Below are 14,820 nucleotides of genomic sequence, written 5' to 3'. Positions count from 1 at the left end.
ATTTCATATCAAATTTCATATCAAATAACAATTGTTAATTTTGATTTCAATGTGACTTTAATGTTGGGACCAAGGAATGTTGTGACATGGATTTCATAATAAAAGCTCAATATGAGCCAATATGACCAGATGGTCCTGTTAACCATAAACAAACAAACAAACAAATGAATGAATGAAATTGAATGTAGTCATAATTGTCATCTGTGACTTCTCACCATGGTTTGTGATAGTTATGATCCATTTATTACCCGTTAACCACGTTTTGAGCAAACAGTAGACCTGAAAATGAAATTTTTTAGATTAAACGGTTTAAAGATGGCTAAACTGACAGCTTTCAGGCTCTCTACCAAACCAGAAGATATTCACAGTTTGTTACGCCTGAAAGTTTCACTCAGATTGAGCTGTGCCAGCTAACAGCTCATTCAAAGTATTCACTTAAGTGAAAAATAGCGTGGAGACAGCAACAGGATTAGATGCTTTTTCATTCAGTTCATTCATTCATTCCCTGTCATTGTATTGAATTGATCACATTGCGACTTAGAATTGCTTTGAACTGAACAGTTTTGCAACTGAGTAACTGACATCTTCAATGTGTGTTTTTTTTTAATGAACATCAACATTTTAGGTTAAAGTTTATAGCAAGTATCAGAATTTAATTTCAGTTTTATATTTCACAATTTTTCTGCATGACAAATTAATTAATTATTTTAAAAGAAACATTTTCCATTTACTCTCCCAGTATACAGTATACATGCATATAACAAAATAATTACCAAAATACTGTTTAAAACTGTTATTTTTAACTAAAGCTAAAACTAAATAAAAAAAATATTTTCCAGTAATTTAGATAAACCTATGTAGTAAATATTAAAAATAGATAAAAATGTAAATAAGATACATAAGTTTAAGATGAACTATTAATACTAACAATGAAAAAAAAAAAAAAAACATTAGCTAAAGCTATACAGAAATATTTGAAAAACAAACACTAATAAAAACAATACACATATCAAAATGGCTGAAAAATACACCACAGGACACTTTCAGTCAGCTTCTGCTGATTGGCCAGATGACAGCAGGACGTCACACAACTAAAGATGACATTTGCAGTGTTTAGCTCTGGCTTTTTGACCCTTTTCCAACTACACTATATCAATTTAGTTTTGAGGCTTAAAAATTTACATTTCTTTGTACTTTGTATTGAAAGACTAAGAAATAGGGGTTTCTTAACAATAATGTTTCATTAGCAGCAGCTGCTCTTCATAATGTGGATCTGTAGGTGATGTTTGTGAATGTGCTGTAGTAGCCCCCACTGGGCACAGAGGGGCACTCTAGATACACCATCAGACCACAGGCCTGAGATAAGAAACCTTAGCATGTTCATTTGACATCCACTGACCAGTTTCCTCAGTGTTATTTTCACACAGCTTTATAGGTGACAAAGCATAGAGTGCACATTTTGGTGTACACAAATACTTCTGATCACTTACCATTCCTAGAAAATTTGAATGTCCGGCAGATCATGTTAATATACAGTAATTTGGACTGACATTTGTAACAATGCACAACTTTGTATACCATTTAAGAAGTTGTAAGATATGAGTAAAAGTGACATTTTCCAATGACCATCTGATTGATTCTAATGAGGTACTAGTAGGAGGTTTAAAGTATTCACACATTTACAGGAGATATACAGTCTTCAGCCCTAAATAGTGTCAAACAGGAAGAATAGAGTAGGAAATCAACCATACCACCGCATTACAGACACACGCCCCCTCATCTGACTTCTCCAAGTGACTGATTTAGACTTCATCTTAGCCAGGAAGTAAGACTGACAATGTATCTAAGGTCAGTCCGCCATTGTCAGCAATGCCTCTCATAGTCATTCAAACAGTTTAAAAGCAAACGGGAATCAAGGAAACCTAGAGAGAGAGAGAGAAGGAGAGAAAAACAAGACAAAGGCCAGCTGAAGAACCATGGAGGAAGACATCAGGAGAAAAGGGATGCTTTATATTCATCAGCAACGCTTCGGCAAGGTGAGACTCAATGTCCTTCTGAGAGCTTTATAAGCAGTGTGATTATTTTTGAAAGTTAAACTGAAGAAATAAATGCATTTTCACACTCATTCATGGCTGTGGTTTCAGCATCAGTGGAAAGACAAAGATCATTATATATATATATATATATATATATATATATATATATATATATATATATATATATTCATTCTCTCTCTCTGTGTGTTATATGTTTTATATGAATTTATATGTATATAAATATATATATTCATCAAAGAATGCTGAAAAATATGTATTATTATTTACACAAAATATTTAGCACAACAACCCTTTTCAACATTGATAATAATGAGAAATGATATTGTATTATAACATATATTATTTTTTATATTGCAATAGTTTCACATTCAATTTTCAAATGAATGTAGAAACAACAAAAAAGATAGTATATATATATATTATGTTTAATGGCTTCTTTGTTTTATGACTAAAGGGGGTTTCAGTGATACCACTGTATGAAACTGTTTTTTGCTCTCTAATATTTAACCATTAACTATAGCCGTTCAACATTAGATTAGTACGGTGGCCGAGATAGCTCAACGCGCTGCAATTTAAGAAAACACATGCAAATGGAAAAAACACCAGTAAATAAAAAAAAACCATCTTCATCGGTTTGACAACACAAGTGCTGCAAATCCTCACAACACATAACGAAATGCGCTGCAAATCATCACAACACATGAATATAGTGAAACGCGCTGCAAATCATCACAACACATGCATGTAGTGAAACGCGCTGCAAAATCTTACAACACATGCATATAACGAAACGTGCTGCAAATCATCACAACACATGCATATAACAAAACGCGCTGCAAATCATCACAACACATGCATATAGTGAAACACCCTGCAAAATCTCACAACACATGCATATAACGAAACGCGCTACAAATCCTTCACAACACATGCATATAACGAAACGCGCTACAAATCCTTCACAACACATGCATATAACGAAACGCGCTGCAAATCCTTCACAACACATGCATATTAAGAAACGCTGCAAATCCTCACAACACATGCATATAACGAAATGCGCTGCAAATCCTCACAACACATGCATATAACGAAATTCGCTGCAAATCCTCACAACACATGCAATTAACAAAAGCAAAGCAAATAGCACTGACCACAATGGAAATGTTTCAAGGAAACCTCAAAAAGTGTCGGACCTGGCTGGGATTTACTTATCGTGCAGTGGCTACTGGTCAGTGGAGTTGTTGGTGAACTGAAAGGTGAGTTTTTTTTTTTTCATGGTGTTTTTTTAAATCACCATGATTCCTTTATCTTTTGGATATTATTAGCTTGAATAAGCTGAATAATTACATGATTAAATGTAAAACAGTATATGCATGTGTTGTGATGATTTGCAGCGCGTTTCACTATATGCATGTGTTGTGATGATTTGCAGTGCGTTTCGTTATATCCATGTGTTGTGGTGATTTGCAACACTTGTGTGGTCAAACTGATGAAGATGTTTTCTTCATTTGCTGGTGTTTTTTCAATTTGCATGTGTTTTCTTAAATTGCAGCGCGTTGAGCTATCTCGGCCACCATAGATTATAATTGAGAGCTTTAATTTTCAACATTTATTAGACTAATTTAACTGAACCTAAAGCAATTTCTCACATAAACCCTATAAATATCATATATTGGCACCTGTGCCTTCCGCAAGTAAAATACAGACATTACCAGAAATTAAAGTTATCAAACACTAAATTCTAAATGAATCCTTAAAGCTACAAAACGTATTGATTTCCTCTTTATTTTCTTTTGCTCTTTGATGATATTTTGGTTGCTTTAAGAGTTGCTGCTGCTGAACATGACGTGGATCTGATACGCATCACATTTTCTCACAACTTTTTACCTTTTCTGACCCACTTCAGGTCTTAAAGTCTCTACTAATGAGCTGACAAGTTGAATCGAGTGTGTTTGATAAGGGACTGTAGTCCGTGTGTTGGGCTGCTCCAGGACAGTTTTGAAAACCAATGCATTTCAGAGACTATAATGTGACTCATATAAACATAACAAATACTTACATGCATGCATAGTTTAATCACCTTTTTGGTTGACTTCATGACATAATTGATGACATTGCATGCTCGTAGATTCATTTGCGCTTTAATATGAAATTATACAGGGTACACCGCGCGCCACTGCATTTGTGCATGCAATGGAAGAGCATGTGCTACGTGCTGACAGGACAGGAATATTTGTTTTTACTGACATATGGCCTGGCAGGATCTCATCTGACCACAGTTCACTGTTGTTCTACTGAAGCACTGAAGCACAAGAAAAAAAGAGACAGAAGCAGCAGTTGTGAATGTGGTAGCCAACCTTAGCTCTTCCCCTTCACGTTAAATTGAAAAGAAAAAATATTGCATATAATTAGCAGGCAGAGCATGCTCATTGTTCACAATACGCAAAGTATGAATGTATCTGAGGGGAACTGACTGTCTTAAGAAAAAGTTGAAATGCCATTTTTGTTTCATATTGCCTCGGTATAATGCATTGTGTTTACAACCGTGATCAAGGAAACAATGAATCAATGCTGTTCATTAAGCGCCACCTGCTGACAGAGAGTGAACTTACATTTTCATTCAGCCCATCTGCTGTTTGGTATGTTTTGTGTAGCCCAATTTCACAAAGCTAAAGTCAGACCATTCTGTTTTTGCTTCAGGTTTTGAAATAATAGTCTAATGTAGATCAAAATATTGGCTAATCTAATAAAGCAACTAACAATATGACATTATACAGTATTATATATTATATATTACACTTCTGAACTCCACACCTCTCTCTTACTGCACTGGTCACAGTACTTTCCATACATATATTTGCACTATTCATATTTTGCACAGACTGCACATGGTTAAAGCTACTACACTATAAACTGTCTAAAGTTCTGTACAAGCACAGTAAACTATTTCTATAAAAATATCATTGCACTACTGTTATTTTGAATAGAATACATTGTTTAACAATATTTTTGCACACTCATCCAACTGTATTTTTTACCACTGTTCTCACGTTCCTGCTGTTCATAATGTATATATAATCTTTCATTGCTCTGTTCATAATGTACATACAATCTCTACATTGCATTCAAATTTATATTCTGTATATACTCTGCTAAATATTATATATAGAAACTCCACTGTACATTCTGTATAGCTTTACTTACTCTGCACTTTTATGTATATAAAACACTATATTCTTGCACTTCTGGTTAGATGCTAACTGCATTTCATTAGCTTTGTACTTGTACTCTGCATAATGACAATAAAGTTTAATCTAATCTAATCTAATCTAATCTAATCTAATCTAATCTAATCTAATCTATATCATTTGGCCTATAGAATGTTAAAAGATGATAAAAAAATATTTTTTTAAAGTCTTGCTGAGCCCAAAATTCAAAATTTGAGTGCCATTAATGTTACATTTAAGTGATTTTAGCAAAGTTAGCTATATATCACATCGACATTATTATTGACTAAAATTGATCCAAAAGTAGTTAGAATACATTACTTAAAATGAGTAAGCAAGATTATATTACTAATTATAATTTTTGTAACGGACCACAATTGGTAGCCAAAGTCTACCCAGCACTGTATGACTATCACTAACTTTTGATCAGTACTCTATTGTTTTATCATGAAATTTTAATAATACATGTTTTATGTTTTTCTTGAAAGTGTCTTTGTGCTTTTAAGGTTTCTTTTCTTTTTTTTCTTTTTTTAATAAACACTGTTTGTTTGATATTTGCTATGCAATGGAATCACATGTTCAAAGTACATGTATTCAAATAGCACAAAGCGAGCATATTTCAGACTATGATGTGTGTGTGTGTTCTTCAGAGATGGAGGAAGGTGTGGTGCGTGCTGGTGGCGGAGGGCAGGCGCAGCGTGTCACGGCTGGAGCTGTACGAGAACAAACAGTCCTCCTTCAAACAGGGCTCCAGCAAACGCAAACCTGACTACAAACAGGTGATCCGGCTGCGAGAATGCATCCAAATATCAGAAAGAGAGATGGCTGACTGCCCCAAAGACTGCGCCGCCTTTTATCTTGAGACCTCAGACAAACTTTACGTGTTCGCTGCCCAACATTCAGAGCTGAAGGGCTGGATCGAGAGTCTGTGCGAGCAGGCGTTCCCTGTAGGTTGAATCTCATCAAATCACAGCGCATAATGATGATTAGCGTTTTGCTAATTGCTCATAATACATAATTGACATGTTCAGGTACAGATGTCACACTTTAAAATCACTTAATGCCTTTCAGGACACCGAGGCTGAACAAAGATTAGAGAGAGAGAGCTGCCTCTATTCTGACCCTGTGAGCAGTTCCCACACCAAAGAAATGCAGGAAAACTCACTTTATGACACAGCAGAGAATGGTAAGGCAATAAAAAATGCCAACAACCTAAATATAAGTTATAAATGACTATAAAATTATGTTAATTATAATTAATTTATGTTTACCATTGGGAATTGGGTTGCACAAGCATTCTTAAGACCCCCAAAAAACTGCAAACCCAAGGGTAAACGTGCTTTTTCGTCATTACATCTGTTTAACACTTTCATGCAGAAAGAACAATAAATGGTAGATAATAATACAGAAATGGTAGTCTATATTTTATCTTATCATTTTATTTTATTTTATTTTAATATTGGAGCTGCTTTCAGAATGTATCTTTTTTATATCACTTTATTTATTTATTTAAATTAAAACTAATAAATGGTCACCACGTATTATTATTATTTTTAAGATTTTATGTATTTAAAGATAATTAAAAACGTGTAGTATATATATATATATATATATATACACATAATACATTTTTATAATTTATGCATTTAGAGATAATAAAAAAAGTGTAGTATATAATATGTGTTACATTTAATATTTAATATCTATGCCAAAAGATATATATATATATATATATATATATATATATATATATATATATATATATATATATATATATATCCATCACACACACACACACACACACACACACACACACACACACACACACACACACACGTATATATATGAATCAGAATATATATATATATATATATATATATATATATATATATATATATATATATATATATAAACATACACATACACACACTTGCATACTTATATAATTGATTATTATGTTATTAATTTAGTACAACACAATTACCCTTTTAGTCTAATATTTGAAACCACATACAGAACTAAACATACAGTGATTGCTACTTACTATGCAATCACATAGAATAGAATAGAATCACGTAGAATTGCTGTTAATAATGTTTTTCTGAAAACTCCTGTCATATGCACATAAACTGATGACCACTTATTAGCTACTACTAAATATTGTAGAAACTTTTCTGTAAAGTTGCATTGCAATGATTTGTATCGTAAATACCGCTATACAAATAAACTTGAATTGAATTGGATTAATATTTTATATGTCGGGTAATGCTTTAATGCGTCTCACCCTAACAGGTAATATTAGTGATATGGGAGGGACAGAGAGGAGAGTAGGAATGCTATTTTAGATCGTCCTATTGCAAGGACGAATAGGCCTCTTTTTCAAGCGAAACCTCAGGCTTGAGTCAAATTGCCCATTTGGGCCACAGGTGGCCAACCTTGATTCCATTAAAGGACAGGAAAGAGGGGGCAGTATTTTCAGGTGTATGTATAGAGAGAACTCATTCAGGGGAGACGACAAATGAAATGAAGCACAGGGATGCAAGCTGTCCTCAGATTCACCTGAGGCCACTTCTTATTGACTTCTTCTTTTTTATCTAGCTTAAGATATATATTGGTCATTGCATTATTGACAACAGGGCACTACTACTAAGGTTTAAGTGTGTGCTGGTAAGTTTAAATGCTTAGAGGTCAGGCTTGCAGCAGGTTAGGGATAATTGGATTGCAACCACCCCCTGATAGATTTGATTGGATGAGTGAGAATGTTTCAAGTCACTAGGTTGTAAATGCTGTAGGATGTTTTGTATGGAAGCTCAACATCAAAGTCAAAAACTGGGAGCAGGTGGAAACTAAACGTTCAAATCGCCTCCATGAGGGAGTGAAATTCTCTACTAAGGTTTAAGTGTGCAACTTATTCCAGACAAGAATGAAAAGCCACTGGAGTTGTGAACAGAAATCTTATAGAATTGCTTTAAAAGAGGGTCCTGGAAAATATTTGGGAATTAAAACAGCATTAATAGTATTTTCACATGAATCAGAAAACAACCAGCTAGTGAAACACAAAAGAACAATGACCTAGAAACCACCCACAAAGTGGCTGTGAATTTAGCACAGGCAAGCACCACTCACATTTGCATAGAAAAAAAAATAGCTTTAATAAGTTTTAAATGATGTTGTTCAAAATGTCATAATTGGAGGTGACTGTCTTACATCTGACTTCATTTTGTGCCAAAAGAGCAGCTGGCCAAAATATAGCTCTAACTTCCGCTTTATCACTTTGGGTGAAAGCTCACAGACTGTCATAAGAGCTTTGTGTTGGTTCCGTTGTGCAAGTTTTTAGAGCAGCACATGCAGAGAGACATTATGACATAAAGGAGAGGAGAGCAAGTGAAAGAGTGGGGAAGGGTGGAAGATGAAACTTGTCTGACAGTAAATCAGTACTTCATGAACTTCAAGACGTTTCTATTTTCATCTGAGGAGGGGAGGAGGGGTGACACATCCTCATTTTCTTAAATGCCATGCAATGACAACAGTTCTTTATATATTGACTTCTCCATTGACAAACAAGAACCAAAAAAGGAGTATATATATATATATATATATATGCACACACACACACACACACAACAAAACAGTTTTTGCTGCTTAATTTTTTTTTGTGTGAAATATGCTATATACTTTTAGGATCCAATTTGTGTCAAAAAAAAAAAATCAATTTGAGTCAAGAAAGATATGTTGAATGAAAACTTCACCTAAAAACAAAAGAAGATTGCTTCAAATAATCTTTATTACACTGGAAATGCAGTGTAATGTCAGATGCATTAAATTGTGAACTACAGTATCCACACACAGCCTTATCATATTCTCTTCATACAGAACATTTGCATACTTTATATACTGTATATAACCAAATTATTAAGAGTAGTATACACTTCTGAACATAATCTCTATTTGTTGTGTCCATGGTTAAGGACTGAGCAAATAGCTTTTAATTCTTGGCAGAACATGAAGTGATTATGTTCATCACCATACTTTGAACTGTCTCTTAATGTCCCTTATATATATTTTCTCCAATGTACATTTCACCAAATGGCTATTATTCATATTAAATGTACAAATTAAGAAATCTTTGTATAGAAAAAAATCACAATCTAGTTCTTCGCAGTCTAGCTGCCGGTCTCTTCAATTCAAAGCGATGGAAGCTCAACATCAAAGTCAAAAACTGGGAGCAGGTGGAAACTAAACGTTCAAATCGCCTCCATGAGGGAGTGAAATTCTCTGTCCACACATTTAGACAGATGTAGTAGTTTATCTGAGAGCTCTGTGCATACAGAAACTCTGCATACTGTTCACATTTTCATACTGCACACTGCACTGCAATAGTAAGACTATGGTAGTACACTATTCTTCACTTAGCAAAACTGACACCAGGAAGACAGATTTTTTTTTAAAGATAGATTTTGGGTCAGCAACCCAAGTATTGTAGTTCCTGTAGTTATTTTTAGCCGATAGATACTCAGTGTGAACACCCATGGGCCAGATAGGAAGGAAGTGGTATTTTTTTGCTCTGATCTACTGTTGGAGAGTCAAGACAGAATCAGCAGCTCACAGCTGGGATTGCATGTATCGTGCCTTTTCTTTCAGAGAAGCCCCCAACTTATCTACTGAATCTGCTGTGCAGTACCTGAATCTTATTTATGCAGGGGCTGCAGTTTGACATTGAGGTGAACTTCACACAGGCCTTGTGGTGGTCTCTACTAATACCGCTGGTTCTGCTGTGGTTAACTGTGCATTTGACACGGCTGTGGGTTAAAAGCCAAGAACACAAACAGACAACCAATTAGTGACAGAGAATGTTTTTGATCATGCATTGTTTGAAATTAGTAAACAGATGAGACTTAGGAATTGTAAAAATAAACATATGCACAATTACGCTAGCGCACAAAATTCATGGCTAATTAATGTATCGTCTCTTGTGATCTGCGCAATGCGCTGATGAACCGGGTTCGTTAAGACTCTTTCTAATCAGTGACCCAACAATTAGAGGCTGATTAACACTCTCTAGATCTCATCAGACGCCCTTGAAATCAAGATGGGCACCGGGAGTCAATTAACCATAAATGAACGCATAAAAGTAATGGTGCATCAAACAGATGATGCATCTAATGCGTTTGTCATGCTTTCTCACTGCATCTTACTTTTGGTTCATAATTCCAAATTTGTGGTGATGCACATATGCATTTAAGCCATAAATACCATCTTTTTGCATGCATATGTGTTTATAATGTTTGCTTAAACCTGTTTTAAAACATGAGTATTCCATAAAAAAAACTCCTACTAACTCAAATCATTACATATAATTCAATAGCATTATAACATGGGTAAAAGCAAACTCATGTGCATAAGTACCTGAATGATTATTTATTCAAAGGAAGATTATTGCTTGCACAGATATGAATACTTAAGCACAGCTATAAGTGAATGATAATTTATCTTAATTTAACAGAGAAGTGTTACTAAAATATCAAATGAAAGAGACATACAAAAGTGCAAAATCAAAGGAATCTTATTCATCATCCAGGTAAATCAGAAGCTTTAAGTCCGACACTAACTACAGCATATGTCTGGTGAGTCATCCAGGTTAACAGGGTTGTGCTTCACACTTGTGTCTTCTGTATCTTCAGACAGCATGAGAACTGCACATGTCTGCGTGCAACGTTCTCCCTGAGCAGCGCTGCAAACGAGAGCGAACAGGAAAAACAAGTACATTTGACATTCACGGTCGTGGGTGAGGCCTCACAGGGCAACAAGCCAGCAGTCTGAGAGCTTGTTTCATCCTGGAAGATGTAGAGCGAGGAGGAAGAGGCTCAGAAAATGACAGGCGTGAACATCAACCGAAGGAACAACAAAACTTAGACAGGGCTGCCTTCTCTGGCTTCTTCCTGCTTCTGTGGACATCCAATTTTGAATTTCAAAGCTATTTCAGAGGAAAAGCAATAGGTTGTGTTCCCTGCTGACTTTAGATGCAAGTCTAAGTTTCAGTGAAAAAATAAAATAAAAATTTGATTCAGCTACATTGTTCTTGCACACTTACAGAAAGTTCAGAATTTGAAATTGTGGGAGTGGATGCAAATATTTAAAGAAATAGCTTGTCCTAAAGGAATTTACTCACCCTTTATGATTTTCCAAACTCGTATATATTGTTCACACAGCACAAGGTGTTCACTTTTTTCTGATTTCATTTTGTGCTTTTTTTTTTGTCTTGCAGTTCGAGATTTTCTGGTAATGGCAGTGGCCACAGAGGCTGCTGTTCGGTGCAGTCTGTATGGGGAATATATCCTCACTCCCCTGCCGGACTGCTTGTTCCTGAAGCACGTTAAAACTAAGAAAGTGCTATTCAAATGGCCATACTGTTATGTAAGGAAGTTTGGACAAGACATGGTAAGCTGGGGCCTTTTTTGTCCTAATATATATATATATTTTTATCCAAAAATACATTAATTAATAACCAAGTGAGCATTAAAATGATCAAAATGTAAAGACATGCAAACAAAGTTACAAAAGATTTCTATTTCAAATAATGTTTTGTAAATGAATCAGCATAGTCATCATATTAGAATGACTTCTGAAAGTTCATGTGATACGTGATCGTATGAAGAAGTGTGAAGGCTGCTGATCATTCAGATTGCCATCACAGGAATAAATTACTTTTCTTTTTTTTTCAAACGAAACAGTTATTTGAAGTAATAACAACATGTCACAATTTTACTGTTTTATCTCATATATAACAGAAAAATAAGTTTTGTTGAGCACTTAAACTATCAGATAATTTGGCCTTTTTATGACAAGGATAGGTTAGGTTGTGTTTGTAAATTACTTTACACCAAATGACATTATAAGTTTATTCAAATAAATGTTTATTGAAAAACTAATTTCAAAACCATCTAAAACCACCTTGAATAAAGATTCTGTTAAGATTTGTCCTTTTTCTTCATCTTGACCTTAATTCTTTGTAGGTTAAGTATTCATGTCATCTTTCGCCACTTGTTAGTGAAGCACATGTGAGGTTTCCTCTTTTGAATAGACTGAATTTCATTTGCATGCCTTTTCTCGTGGGAAATAAACAGCCTGTCTTTTTTATTGCTTGAGTGATTGTGGACAAACATCTCTGCCCTGAAAATAGATTTCAGAACTTCCCCTTCTCTTTTCTCTCCATTAGCTGTCGTTTTCCTTTGAGGCTGGTCGCAGATGTGAGTCTGGCGAGGGGGATTTCGAGTTTGCAACCCATCAGGCTGAAAGACTGTTCAATGTTGTCAGTGCAGCCATCCAGAATCTACCCAAACCCTCCTCAGCAAAACCAATCAGCCCTGACTATGTAGAACAAAGTATAGTGCAAGAAACCACGGCCACAGATGACCCGTACGCTAGTCAAGCATCTGAATTTTTACCTGAAGGTAAAATGCAGAGAGCGCCTAAGCATTCATCAAAAATGTTCAACCCCTTTCGGAGGAGCTTTTCTCTGAATGCAATTGAGCCACAAAGTGAAAGTCAAGTGGTGAACATCGACACAGACCCTGAGAATCAGGAACCCGTTTATGCCACAGTGTCAAAGGCTCAGCTGAAAACCACTTCCCCTACAGACCCTAAAATGCACTGGCAAAACTTGAGAACAGCTCTCAAGCAGTCTGCGTCTTTCCAAGACTATTTCAAGACGGATGCTGACATTTCGCAGTTGTCTGATTTCGAGATCCACTGGGAAGAGGGTGCGCATGAAGAGACGACAGCTGAGGAAGATCTGAGTGACTTTTTGGGTGATTCCATTCAGCAATTAGCAATTAATGACACGTTACAGGACATCAGTGCAGAAGCTATTTATGCAGATCCAGAGGACTTCCAAGCCAGAGCTGAGTGGATTGTCGGTGCCATGTATGAAGAACCGGAGGAGGTCATCAAGGCTAATCAAAGAGCTTATGATGAGGCAGAGCACCTAGCTGAGCATGACTTCTTCTACATCCCTGACATGGGTGCTACACAGGCCATGGCTGCCCCCTCCGACCCTGCCCAAAGTTCAGATGATTTGTTCTCAACTTATGACAATTTCAGGTTGAAGGGACGGCGAATGTAACATAACATGTTCATTCCACAGTCAAAATCAAGTGGGGAAATTACTAATAATTGTGTCAGTTAAAAGCAACATTTATTTGTATACGCTAATGTCTGTCATTAACACACACACACACACACACACACACAAACATATATATATATATATATATATATATACGGATAGTTGGACACACACTGTACTGTATTACACTGTAATAAAATAAATAAATAATAACTAAACAAATTTACATTTAAATTATAATAATAATTACAAAAGAATTATCAATTAAAATATAAAGTTTAGAACTATTTTAAAATATTAATATACTATACATAAATTTTATATTATTATTTATATTTTATAATACAGTGCAATAAAATATAGTTCTGTGTGGGTACATATACACATACATATAATATGATATAATATGATCTTCTTTTGCAGTTAGACTATTAATTCATTTCATACTTTCTAACTAGTGATTTTTAGGCACTGTACAATGTAGCAAAGCTAGTTAACATTCTTAAGGAAAATGATTATTAAGTTTTAATGAGAAAATCGATCTTTTTATACACTGTGTCCTTTGGTTGGCTAAGAGTCTGGATGGGGGTCCCTGGGTCTGGAACAGCTGAGCACCCATGGTTTAGTGAATTCGCCATGTCCTTAACTTGATGGAAAACAACAAAACCTCTCCTGCCATTTCACGCATGGTGTTTTCCACTCCAGCGCCTCTTCCAGGAAATCTTTGATTGCTAGCTGGAGAAATGTTCATGAAATCTGCTTGACTGTAATGGAACAGTAATAATTACAGTTGGTGGTGCACGCATTGGTGGCGGTTTGGACTGGAGGGGCTCTTTCTCTTTCAGACTGATTTAATTAACTGTGCGAAGGGACCTGCGGCTTGAAGCTGATTGGGATCCCGACCTGCCTGAGAATGAAGATGTAACAGCGCCCCATTCATCTAGTGCTGTCTGTCACTCTCTCCGCTAAGATGGATGTCTGCTGTAACGGACCAATTCTGTGCAGAACGAGGGTGCGGTTTAACTGAAACCACCTTAACTGAATTCATTTTATACTCTACAGAAAAAGAGTGTGCGTTCAGTTAATCAACGGATGGTCAATAAAAGGAATTGTAAAAAGTAGTAATAATCCATTAATGTAATTATCCAGTAATGTAATTAAATAAGAGTTAAAGTCATTCAGAAACAATCACCTTCTCTGATAGGGGTCATTTATATGTACTTATATGCATTAGTTAGAGAATTAAACTATTTGAAAATAGACTTCACATATTCCTGCACCCACTGTAAAGGGTTCTGTTTGTGCGCTTTGGTTAGGTGTGTTTCCTGCTTAACAGTGACTTTCTATACTTGCCTTTTTAATACAATTAATCTGTTTGCCAGAAACTTTTATCCGAGTTCTTCTGTGG

General features: G+C 35.4%; 1 protein-coding gene across 1 annotated transcript; it reads left to right on the top strand.

The window, feature by feature from the left end:
* The first annotated feature begins 1,825 nt into the window (after nucleotides 1-1,825).
* LOC132132287 (docking protein 3-like) lies at nucleotides 1,826-13,561 on the top strand. Its single transcript, XM_059544663.1, has 5 exons — nucleotides 1,826-2,036; nucleotides 5,938-6,234; nucleotides 6,359-6,473; nucleotides 11,553-11,725; nucleotides 12,504-13,561. The coding sequence occupies exons 1-5, from the start codon at nucleotides 1,977-1,979 to the stop codon at nucleotides 13,407-13,409; spliced, it is 1,551 nt and encodes a 516-aa protein (XP_059400646.1). The 5' UTR covers nucleotides 1,826-1,976; the 3' UTR covers nucleotides 13,410-13,561.
* The last annotated feature ends 1,259 nt before the right edge of the window (nucleotides 13,562-14,820 follow it).

The sequence above is a fragment of the Carassius carassius genome, chromosome 49 (assembly GCF_963082965.1).
Source record: "Carassius carassius chromosome 49, fCarCar2.1, whole genome shotgun sequence".
Taxonomy (NCBI): Eukaryota; Metazoa; Chordata; class Actinopteri; order Cypriniformes; family Cyprinidae; genus Carassius; species Carassius carassius.
Note: the sequence above shows the minus strand (reverse complement) of the source record. Positions and strands in the feature narration are given on the sequence as shown.